We start from the raw sequence: 12372 nt of genomic DNA, 5'->3' as shown, positions 1-12372 counted from the left end.
GGAAGACACGTGAAGGCAGTTCGGCCCTTGGATCCCATTTTGTCATGGACAAACCAACAAACCTATGAGAGAAATTTGCTCATGCGAGGGGGGGGTCGGTCGGTCAAGATGAGACGGTGACAATAAAATATTGTAACTATTTTTTAGTTCAAGGTCCTTCTAGTTTTTTAAATGCTGTGCTTGCAAAAAAAACTCTCTCTTTTAAAAAAAAAAAACCTTTTTGCGCAACCTGTTGCATGGGACCAAATACTGAATATATTTTGTGTATGATTAACAAATATTTTGTGTGACTAAACTTCTCAACTCTGCCCCAATCCCCACATCACAATCCATGAAAGGGAGGTCAATTGAAAAAAGACGACAGTCCAAAATAGACCATTGACACCATAAGATGAAATTTGAATAAAAGCAGAAGAGTTTGGTGATTAGAGGAGCAAAAAGATAATTTGGTATCATATTTCATAGAGGTCAAGAGGTTCTGATTGTAAAGGTGAGAAGGATTTATAGGGAATAGAAAGGCGCATTCTATTATCATTGGTGTTAGAAGTAAAGTGGGTGTCCTAGGAAAGTGTTCTAGGCCTGAGAGGTGAATAAATTAAAGGGGATGTAAAGGCAAAACTATAAAATCCCACTTTTACTTTCTTTAATGACATTTTGTTGTGCACAACCTTTCCCTGTTGTTGTTACTTTACTTGTACAGTAGAACCCCCATTTTACATTTTTCAGGGGACCAGAAAAAATGGTGTAAAGTCAGGGAAATGTATTATGCATTATATATTGGTAGGACCATAAAAAATGGTATAACACAGGGCTGTCCAACTGGCGGCCCGCGGGCCTCATGAGGCCTGCGATCCCCCTTGTGTGGCCCCCCACATCAAAATCTGCCTGCTGTGTCTACTAACCATTTGTAAACTTTAAAAGGTATCACTACAGAGATTAACTGGCGCCTGCATTGTTTAAACCTCAAATTCAGACTGTAATCACCTGTATTGTTCACACATGTAATCCCCCTTGCATTGCTCACATCTGTGACACCTCTATTTTGTTTACACCCTTAAAGGAACAGTTCAGTGTAAAATTAAAAACTGTGTAAATAGATAGGCTGTGCAAAATAAAAAATGTTTCTAATATAGTTAGTTAGCCAAAAATGTAATGTATAAAGGCTGGAGTGACTAGGTGTCTAATATAATAGCCAGAACACTACTTCTTGTTTTTCAGCTCCGTAACTAGTCAGCGACTGAAGGGGGCCACATGGGACCTATCTGTTCAGTGAGTTCGCAATTGATCCTCAGCATTCAGCTCAGATTCAAAAGCAACAGGTATGACCCATGTGCCCCCCCCCTTAAGTCTCTGATAACCAGGGTAACCAGTCAGTGTAAACCAACAGTGCTGCAAAGCAGGAAGTAGTGTTCTGGATATTATGTTAGACATCCAGTCACTCCAGCCTTTATACATTACATGTTTGCCTAACTAACTATATTAGAAACATTTTTTTATTTTGCACAGCCTATCTATTTACCCAGTTTTTATTTTTACACTGAACAATTCCTTTAAAGCCCTGTACTGTTCACACCTGAGAGCCAGGCTGAAACTGCCCACATTGGTCACCTGCTCACACTTCAGACAAAGATGCACCAGCACTATGTCACTGTATGTAGTACATCTTAGAGTGGTCCTGATAGGTTTCCCCGTCTCCTGCTCTGTTCTGCCTGGCCTATGCTCCCTGTGTGTGCCATACTGTGCCTTCCCTATGCTCACTGTGTGCCATACTCTGTCTGCCCTATGCCCCCTGTGTGCCATACTCTGCCTGTGTGTGCCCTGCTCTACCTGTGGAACATAAGCCTGGTATTTGTTTTGGGGGTTTGTTAGCATTTGAAAATTATTGGTAGGGGCCCTAATGTGTTTAATCATGTGCTGGGGGTGCTGTGTTATCCACAGGGGAGGAGGCATAGGGGTTTAAGGGTATGTCTTAATATGACTTTTTTCACATGAGTGATATTCCTGCAGTGAGCACCAACCATTTGGTTTTTTGATGTGCTACCACTATCAATGTGGACATAGTCTTGTGGTAACTAACATGGGTGTGGTTTAAAACAGGGAATGATCATTGATCAACACTGGCTCCCATCATTTAGGCCAGAAACATTCCGGCCACAAAAGTTGGACAGCACTGGTATAACATGAAAAAACTTGAAATGAGGGTATGTAAAATGGTAGCTTCACAGTATGTATCAAGCTGTAACTAGAACTCTAGAAGAAATAACATTCTGCAAATGTAGAACGTCTTGTGCTAAGAAAGTAGAAAAGATCACGTGCTGTTCTGGCAAACAAAGAGTTTGTGTCACTAATAGAATGGCAATGCTATACATGTGCAACAGTTACTACTTTATATATTTATAGAAAAGCTATTGTTAGGTTTGTGTGGAAAACAAAATATGGGTACAAGTCATTTGTGTAATATGTTTTTTCTTGCCCCCCTGCAAATTTCTTTGCCACCTGTATTCATCAACCCTGCAGTGTTTAGATATCATCCTGTCTTTCAAATTACATGGGGAAAAATGACCAATCAACCTCTCAAGAAACAAAAAACTTGCTAAATGACAATCACGCTCTCGAGGAACCCAGCAGAGGGAGCAAGAGCCATAAGTAGAACGAAAACCCATGGCATCAATTCATTATTACCAGGGCAACGTCCCCGCCTCTCTTTTTCCCATCTGTGAGCCTGCGCAGCCGGCTTAACATTGCGCATGCGCTGATCCTGATTCAGTCATACCGTGTGTCCCGGGCGCCGCTGGCGGAGTCTCCTCAGGACACAGATTTGGTTGGATTGGAGAGAGAGAGGCCCGGGACAGTCAGACAGCCAACATGGCGCAGATATTGCCTATCCGTTTTCAGGAGCACATGCAGGTAAAGGGTTGTTTTTCTTAAACCTGAAGGGGGAATGGAGCCATTTACATCTGGGTGCAGAAGAGAATATCGGGGGTCTTTGCATGGAATTGGTAAATTATTGGTTCTATCGTGGAGAGAAGAAGGAATTTATGCAATTAGATAGGGCGGCGGGCAGCATCTCATTAGTAAAGGAGAAGCAGAAATGCGCAAGCATTGCCCTAGGGAAGCTAAATCATTAGGAAACCGTTACAGTCCCAGCTGTGGCAGAACTACAACTCCCATCATCCCCCGCCATCACAGCAGCAAGGGAGGCCGGCGGTAGTTCTGCAACAACTGGGGGACCAATTTCCAGCGGGTCGTTTCCTTGGGGATTGGGTAAAATATTATGTCTCAATGTGAAAATAACGGGTTATGGAAATGACCATATCTATGGTGTGGCCCTCGGGCCGCGCCTTTGTGATTTGATTCTAGTGAAGCTGTGGCATGTTGGGGCCTTCAGTAGTATGACATAGCAGAACAGTGTGGCCCTGTACGTCTGACTCCTGTGCACCAACTCTATGGCCTTTATTCATTCTCACTAACTCTTTCCCCTGACAGCCCCTGCCCAGCTCACCCTTCATATTATCTTTAGGGGGGTTGTAGGGAAGAATGCAGTTGTATAAGAACCCCCCCCCCCCCATTCTGTGCATTGGTGCAGCTCATCTGATGGGATTCTCTCCATATATGTTATGCTGCTGCTGTGTTGCAGTGTCCTGTTTTTGCTGCAATGCTCCTTATTTCTGTGTATGTCGGCTGTGCAGCTGGATTCAAATGCTGATGTTATCCCTGCCCCCCCCCCTCCTCTTTCCCTAGATTAGTGATTATTAAACATTCATTTTCTGGGTGGGTGGGTTCTGTTGTTGGCAATACCCTTACCTTTTTTCCTGACTGTTAGCAAGAGACAGATCATTTTTGATTATGTAGCTCTGCTTCATGTTGGTACAGACAATCGGGATATAAATCCAGCTGTATCCAAGCCAAACAGTTGGAATGTGAGATGGAGGAAAAAGGCCGATCATCCCCAATGGTTTTATTCTAAATGTTTCTACTTGAGGTTTTATGCTTACCTGTTCTGGGGAGTACATTCATGGATAACATAGAATAGAGTTAACACAAGGCTCCAAACCCAGTGGTCCTATTTGCTTACAATGCCAGCATTGAAGACGTTAACCCCAGGAATTAACGGAATGTTTTAAAATGAATAGAGAGGAGGAAGTGCTGACTGAGCTCTCTCTCTCTCTCCCACCTTCCCTCTATCAGAGGGGCTGGGAGTGTCTGTACAGCCTGATGGACCCCTAACCTCCTCTCTTTGTATTTGAAGAATATGAATGAACTCCCAGTCACATCTATCAAAACTGCCTTGCATTTGGGTACAGGCTTCACTACCCTTTGTATCAATGCTGTCAGCTCAATTTTTCATGTACAGAGCAAATTACTAGTATTACCCAGGACCGTCCCTGCAGCATGACCATACCAGTAGTTTGAGTAAATATCAGAATATTTGGGGCTAATATAGTAGAGACTCCTAGACCAGATTTTGCATTTGGGGGTTCATAAGTTATTTCTTGACTTGCTGTACTGTAACTGTAGTTTATCACACCTTATTCTGTGAGGAATGTAATTTAAAATACAAGACAAAAACCATTCTGAGCTGCAATGTTTTTTTTAACTTTTTTGAAATTCTTTATTTTCTCCTTATTTTTATTTAGCAGATATTCTTATGTCAAAGAATTTGCTTAAAATTAAAACTTCTTAAATATTTTGTGCCTAATACTGTTTCATAGCCTTGTGACCACAGGTTCTGTTGACACAGGTAAATACTGAGTTTTTAGTAAAGTAAAATGCTTAAATAAATTAGATTACCTTAAAGGGATCCTGTCATCGGAAAACATGTTTTTTTCAAAACACATCAGTTAATAGTGCTGCTCCAGCAGAATTCTGCACTGAAATCCATTTCTCAAAAGAGCAAACAGTTTTTTTTGTATTCAATTTTGAAATCTGACATGGGGCTAGACATTTTGTCAATTTCCCAGCTGCCTCTGGTCATGTGGAGCAGCTCTACTAACTGATGTTTTGGAAATTTTTTTTTCCCATGACAGTATCCCTTTAAGATTGCCTTTTTGAAATGGAAACTGAAAATATGACTAAAACGGTCCATTGACCCAAAGGTACAGCTGGACGAAACAGTCGTCTGATTTTCGGATTGTGTAGAGTGTCCTGACATTTTGCGTACCATGGCAATTGGTAGTACAGTCGATCAGACAGGTTAACAGATTTATATCAGCTACCAATAAGATCTCTGCATGTATTGCCTATCTGACAATATCATTGGCGGACTGTCACTACTATTTGTCGGACATAACTTTCGTATGATTACTGCCTGTCAATTAAGTTCCTCACATTTTTATGCAATCATTTTGTTCAACCCACAGAATTAAAGCTGAAAGTCTGCAGTTCAACTGCATATGAGTTGGTTTATTTAAAATTCATTGTGGTAATGTACAGAACCAAAATTAGAAAAAAGTTGTCTCTGTCCAAAGATTTATGGACCTAACTGTATATGAAACAAAAAAAACAGAACCAAGGGTCTTTGCAAAAAACTTGTATTTTATCATAGTATGCACATTCACATACACCAAATCTCCACTTAAATAGCCTCCACCCACATTGTTTGAAAAGTACCATTGACATCACCAATAAAATTAACCCTTTAGTGTTCACATACATATAAAATGCATCAAATTATTGGAGTGTATAAATATAGTGATAAAATCTTTTATACATGTGTTGGGGTGACTACATCTATAATGAAGCAATGTATTCCTGTCCAGTTCTTTTTGGTAAATTTTGGTTTGCAATTTATGTTTTTGTTTTGTCCTTATTCTATGACATCCAAATAATTAATTACATCTTTGTCATAATGTAATGTCAGCCTAACCGGAGTGGGCAGCTTATTTAACTCACTAATAAACTCTGTCAGGTCCTCCTGATGTACCAAACCACACAAAAAACAGATGTCTATTATAGCCCCCTAATTTACAAATTTGAGATGACTCAATATATATTCCATTTCATATTGGTACACATTAATGTTGGTATAGGTGGGTGCTACATTGGAGCCCATTTCGGTTCCCAATGTTTGCAAGTAAAATTGATCTTCAAATTTAAAATAATTTCTATATAAAATGAATTCCAGAAGGGATGTGACAAATTCTACCGGTGGGAGATTTGGTGTGTATGTGTACCTTTAACAAGGTCCCAATGCGGACCTGTTGTGCATACTATGATATAATACAAGTTTTTTTGCAAAGACCCTTGGTGCTGGTTTATTTGTCGTGTGGTATTCTCTGCACTGGTGGTGTAATAATTAATAGACATGATAAGGCATGCATGACATTGTGGGAAATGGAGTCTTTGCTGGAAGAGATGACTTTGTTTCAAGTCTAAAAACCAGGAGTATAAAAAGGGATAGACAAATATTGCTTTAAAGGACAAGGAAAGCCCCAGTATGAACATTGGCCAGCAGAAAGGGCATAAAATAATACTCCAGTACCTTCTACTTAGTGTCTGTCTGTGCGAAAGCTTTTCCTTCAGCTCCACTGTAATTGTTCCCATTGTTGTTAGTTGCACTATTGAAAGTCCGCTCTGCCACTCACAAACATATGTACATAACATACCGTCAGGCTTGCGCATTCCTAAAATATATTCATGCTTTTAGCAGGGGCAGCATGTAGTCTTAACTGTGCATGGTCGCCGAGGATCATGGGAGCGATGTAGTCACCAAGCTCATCCAAGATGGCAGCCGCATTTCACATACCAGCGCTCTGAATTTGTTGATTGATTATTTGATTAGGGAACGGTTTTATTTTAGGAATGCACATAGCGTTTGGGAAGAGGGGAAGGCGGTCATTCATTACCTGTTTATAGCCTTTCCTTCTTTATACAAATAACTGTTATATAAATGAATGAATATATTTTGGGATGTTGCTTACACCTATATTTTCTTTCATTTGACAAAATGCCCACACCTACTTACATTATTATGTTGTTGGTTTTTTTTATTTTTTTTATTTTTTTATAATTGGTATCAATGTGAAAACAAAGATTATGATGCTAATAATCCTGGAGAGTGAAATATTTAGTGACATATTTAGTAACATATGGAGTGTAGGTTACTAGTGTCAACTTTCATATAGATAAAAATAATTCTTCCTATATTTGTTTTTCCTTGCTCAAGTTAAAATCTGAAATATATGTTTCAACTCCAGACTATCAAACTATTAAGGTTTTCTAAATTTAGTGTTTTATGACATTTTTGAAAACTACTACAATGTTTTCACAGCATCTTATCTACAATGTGATCTTCTTAATGGTTTGTTGTCCAATACGCATAGGATTACCAATGTATGTGGCATATAGAGAGACCCCAAGATAAAAAATATCAATCACAGCGTGCAAGTAAAAAGAACCATGCAGTATGCATTAAAATCATTTAAAAAAAAATCCAATAAAACAAAGCAATATAAAAAATTTTTGAATTGCAATGTGGTGGTCGTGAGTAGTGAACTAAAAATGCAAAGAAACAAGGTAAAATAGAGTAATTATAAGGCATGCCCCAAATCCACTCTTTTGGGATTCAGCAGCATCCTTTATGAAAGATTCAGCTGAATACCGAACTGAATCCGATTTTGTCTCCTGTTCTTCGGGACGACTTATCTCCCCAAACCGCCTTCCCGCTGGCTAGAATGAAATTCACCGGCGGGATGGCATTGGGATCGCTTTGTTTTCCAAAGTCGCACGAAGTTTCCTTGTGAGGCAACTTTGGAGAACGAAGAGCTCCGAGTGCCATCCCGCTGGCGATTTTCATTCTAGCCGGCAGGAAGGCAGGGGAGGCAGTTTGGGGAGATAAGTCGTCCCGAAGAAGAGGAGATTTGTTGCTGGGTGACTAATCTTTCCGAATTGCAGCGTGGGTTTCTGCTCAGGGATTCGGTTCAGCAGGACCAAAGATAAGAAATGTATCAACTAATGTATAAATTTAGAATAGTCGGTGACCCACCCTCCCAGAGCTGCTTCAGAAAGACATAAGAAGGTGAAAAATTCTGGTTCTGGTGAACTTTCTGAAAACAACTGAACTGAAAAGTGTTGGAAGGTGAACAACCCCTTTAAGAAAATGAAAACCGTTGTGTTAAGTGTATCTATCTGTGTATATTTGTAAAAAAAAAAAAAAAAGTATGTGGATGTATTTGTGTGTAAAACGTTTGAGTTTGTGGGTGTGTACTATTTACCTGGGCCCTAATGATGCATGGGCAGGCCCTAAATCCTTGGGCAGCACATGTATCTTATGTTGTCCTTGTCCCAAGGCCATCCATCCTCAGGCTCTGCTCAACACATAGTGGATGCTTCTACACACGAAAGTACTATAGGGTTAAAGCACTGTAGCTTAGTGTATTAGAAATTTCCTAGACTAAAATCATGCTTTGCATCTAAATTCTTTTAGATGGAGTTTGTATCTTTTCCCCCTTCTCTGTGTGGGTTTCCCCCATATTCACTCAAAGATTAATTGGCTAGTGCCTATGTACATGATAGGACAAGTAATGGTAGTTATTAAAATAAAATCAAAGGCGATCTTAAAGTGATTTTGCTTTACACCATTAGTAGTAGGGGGAAATATCAGATGGAGCACAGTAATTCTGATCTTCAAGCTAAAAGAGTGTTAAGAGTGCAAGTAAGAAGATTGCAGGTTGATTACAGATTTACTGCGATGGATGATACTATAGACATGTTAGAGCTTTTCTACTGGAGGTAAATTGTGTTTTTGTCATAATCAGCCATAACCATATGTATCTCATATTGTTAATTTGCTATAGTATTAGTAAGTGACTTTAGAAGGGCTCAACCTCAAGTGGGGTGGTAGGTGCCTAAAATATTTTCTGCTTTTGAGTTGTTTTCAGGTGTATAAGGCAAGCTTTTATTTTGGGGTTCACTTGCCCTTTAATTTTTTTACAGTAGGCGTTTATACGTTCCACAGACAGATACTGCTTCAGTTTCATGGTTCTGGGCATATCTTTTCCATTAGATAGCATATATAACTGTTTTCTTGCTAGATAATGTATAGCACCCTTATGGTTTTTTTTTTGCCCTGTGTATGTGTTTTATTTGCACAGACTGGGCATAGTCATAGGCACAGTGGCAGCATTCAGCTGTTTTCACTGATATTTTAAACTGTTTATGAATACTGGAAAAATGAGTGCTGTCACAATGGAGTTAACAGAAGAGCTACATATATATTATTGCTTTTCTTTACTTTCATTTCAGGAGTGGTGAGTTGTTTATTTTTCCTCTTTACCTGTGAAAGTCTTTGCAAAAAAACTCTGAGAAACATCATGGATCAGTTCGCATTATAAACAATGTAAATTACATATGGGATTGGTATGTTGATATTGTGTATACCTTAAAATTTAGTGCATTTACCAGCAGTTCTTGTGTCTGGAAGGAGCTCCCTGTTCGAGCGGGCATTTTTGGGTTCACGCATGCACATAATGAGCGAATGCTGCAACTTGCTCATTATGCTCATGCGTGTGACGTCAGAAGCTCATTATGCACATGCACTCTACACAACATGGCCGCTTGCACTGGGTGCTCCCCCTCGGTACGAATGCCTTAGTGATGGCTGGGGGACAATTAAAAAAAAAACTACTATTACTCCCATCCGGAATGTGGGCTCCATTAGCCCCTCGCCTTTGGTTGGAGAAAATATTTTCACCCAACAGGTGCCCTTTAAATATTAATATTTCTGTATTCTGGCATTTCAGTGTGGCAATTTGTTAATCCAGGTGCACATTCTGAACTGTTACAATTTGCTACATTTATTGCTACATTTCTCAGAAGCAGTTGTGGACTATTAACAACTATTGTATCAATTCTAACAGCTGACACTCAGGGATTTGCTTAGCAGGACCAAAGATAAGAAATGTATCAACTAATGTATCAATTTAGAACAGTTTACCGAGTTGGTGACCCCCCCCAGCTGCTTCAGAAAGAGATATGAAGGTGAAAAATACAACTTTTAACTTCAATATTAGAAAAACAGTCACAAACAGAAAAAAATGTGTTGGAAGGTGAACAAACCCAGTATATGCTGAAGGAATGCTAGTCTACATCAGGATGAGCTTTTCAAAAGAACTGTATTTTAAAAGATTGTTTAGAAACAAAGAGATTGAGGGAGAATAGAACATGGACTACCTTTTAGGCGCTTGAGGGCCACCACCCGTTTGCTATTGACTTGATTGCCACTGAGTAGTGTTGGCACTTTGGAAGTGACATCATCAGGGTTATTCAAATGAATGGAATATAAAAAGGAGAGGGACTGAATAGAAAGGCAAGTAATAAAGAGTGTATATAATACAATTTTAGCTTCATGGATCAATGTTTTTTTGGGTGCCAGGGTCAGTGATTCCCATTTGAAAACTGGAAAGAAGCAGAAAAAGACATAATTCAAAAACTGAAAAATAAAAACCAACTGAAATGTTGCAAAGAACTGATCATTTAGTAACATCAAACAGTTAAAAGGTTAATTACCCCAAGCGGTTGCTCCTCTCAGAGCAACCGCTTGGTTGTACCCCCCACTACTACTGCTGTTTCGCGTATCAAACCCTTCTCTCTTGCGACTCCTAATATTTGGAATGCCATTCCTGAATCTCTCAGTAGAGAATCCTCCTTCAGTGTTTTTAAAACAAAACTCAAAAACTACCTCTGGGAGCACCTGGATAACGCCTGAACTGGCACTTATATAACAGTGTAACAAACTGTAACCCACAGCACCTTAATACCCCTCTGAATTGTGTCTGTATGTTACTCTCCCATTTAGACTGTAAGCCCTACAGGGTAGGGTCCTCTAGCCTTTTGTTTCCTTGACAATGAGCACTTAATCTGTATTGTAATTATATTTTTTATATTTATGTGAATTGTATTTCTAATAATGTACTTATTGTTACTTTTTATTCCAATGACCCCTTGTTTGTTACTACTAATTTATTGTTTTGTTGTACAGTGCTTTGCCCAGAAGGAGCGCTTTACAAATAAAAATATACATACATACATTAACTCTACCCTCAGTTTGCACAGGGTTCCTAACACAGTAGTGTAAATTTTGTTGCATTGCATGCAATTGTGGGACACCTGCGATGGTGCTGGAATTCTGGGGAAAAAACATGGTGATTTGAATCCAAAAATTGAACATTACGTTGCAATTGTAAATAAGGCATACTGAGTGAGTTATTGTGGAGCAGATTGTTAGAAGAGCATAACAAGCAGTTTGGTGAGGACATGGCAATATGCTTGTTTATACATATTTAGTAAAAATGTTTGCTAAAGAAGCTTTGAGCATCATGTGCTTCATCGGCTCTTTTGTTACCTGTTTTCGTGCATCAGTGCTGAGAAGGCAGTGAAATCATTTAGCTGAAGCCTTCTGTTCTTTCCCCACAGTAATTAGGTGAGTCATTACTCCCTCTGCTGTTTTATGGATTTCTATTGGGCTTCCCTGGATAGATGTTGCTATTGCGCTTAGTATTGCAAATGATTTCTTTATTTTTTTTTTTATTTTTCATATCTGGAAAGCTTAAGTGAAACAAAAGCTCAAAATAAGAGTGTTGCTTCTCATTTTTCGGATAAAAGCACTTTTATTAACACACATTCTGTTCATGTAGTAAATAAGTGCCGGGAAGTTTTGATTCTCTAATTTTTGAGCACTCTTCACTGCAACCATTATTTTCTTTTATTTCTTACTACTAACGGTATTTTCCAAAAACCCATTATCCAGAAAGCTTTGAATTACAGGGAAGGCCATCTCCCATAGACTCCAAATCATTCTCAGATTTAAAAATGTCCTTTTTCTCTGTAATAATAAAACAGTACCTTGATATAAAAACCAACTGAAATGTTGCAAAGAACTGATCATTTAGTAACATCAAACAGTTAAAAGGTTAATTACCCCAAGCGGTTGCTCCTCTCAGAGCAACCGCTTGGTTGTACCCCCCACTACTACTGCTGTTTCGCGTATCAAACCCTTCTCTCTTGCGACTCCTAATATTTGGAATGCCATTCCTGAATCTCTCAGTAGAGAATCCTCCTTCAGTGTTTTTAAAACAAAACTCAAAAACTACCTCTGGGAGCACCTGGATAACGCCTGAACTGGCACTTATATAACAGTGTAACAAACTGTAACCCACAGCACCTTAATACCCCTCTGAATTGTGTCTGTATGTTACTCTCCCATTTAGACTGTAAGCCCTACAGGGTAGGGTCCTCTAGCCTTTTGTTTCCTTGACAATGAGCACTTAATCTGTATTGTAATTATATTTTTTATATTTATGTGAATTGTATTTCTAATAATGTACTTATTGTTACTTTTTATTCCAATGACCCCTTGTTTGTTACTACTAATTT

The 12372-nt window shown here is 39.1% G+C and overlaps 1 protein-coding gene across 2 annotated transcripts in view; it reads left to right on the top strand.

The window, feature by feature from the left end:
* Positions 1-2689: 2689 nt before the first annotated feature.
* Positions 2690-12372, top strand: part of cltcl1.L (clathrin heavy chain like 1 L homeolog) — a 65069-nt gene continuing 55386 nt past the window's right edge. For both annotated transcript variants that reach the window (XM_018262033.2, XM_018262031.2), the window contains exon 1: positions 2690-2907. In XM_018262033.2, the coding sequence (XP_018117522.1) occupies positions 2866-2907 (42 nt within the window). In that variant the 5' untranslated portion in view covers positions 2690-2865. The remainder of the gene's footprint in view (positions 2908-12372) is intronic.

Source organism: Xenopus laevis, chromosome 1L, assembly GCF_017654675.1.
Source record: "Xenopus laevis strain J_2021 chromosome 1L, Xenopus_laevis_v10.1, whole genome shotgun sequence".
NCBI lineage: Eukaryota > Metazoa > Chordata > Amphibia > Anura > Pipidae > Xenopus > Xenopus laevis.
The sequence above is the reverse complement of the archived record's forward strand: the minus strand, read 5'-3'. Positions and strand labels throughout refer to the sequence as shown.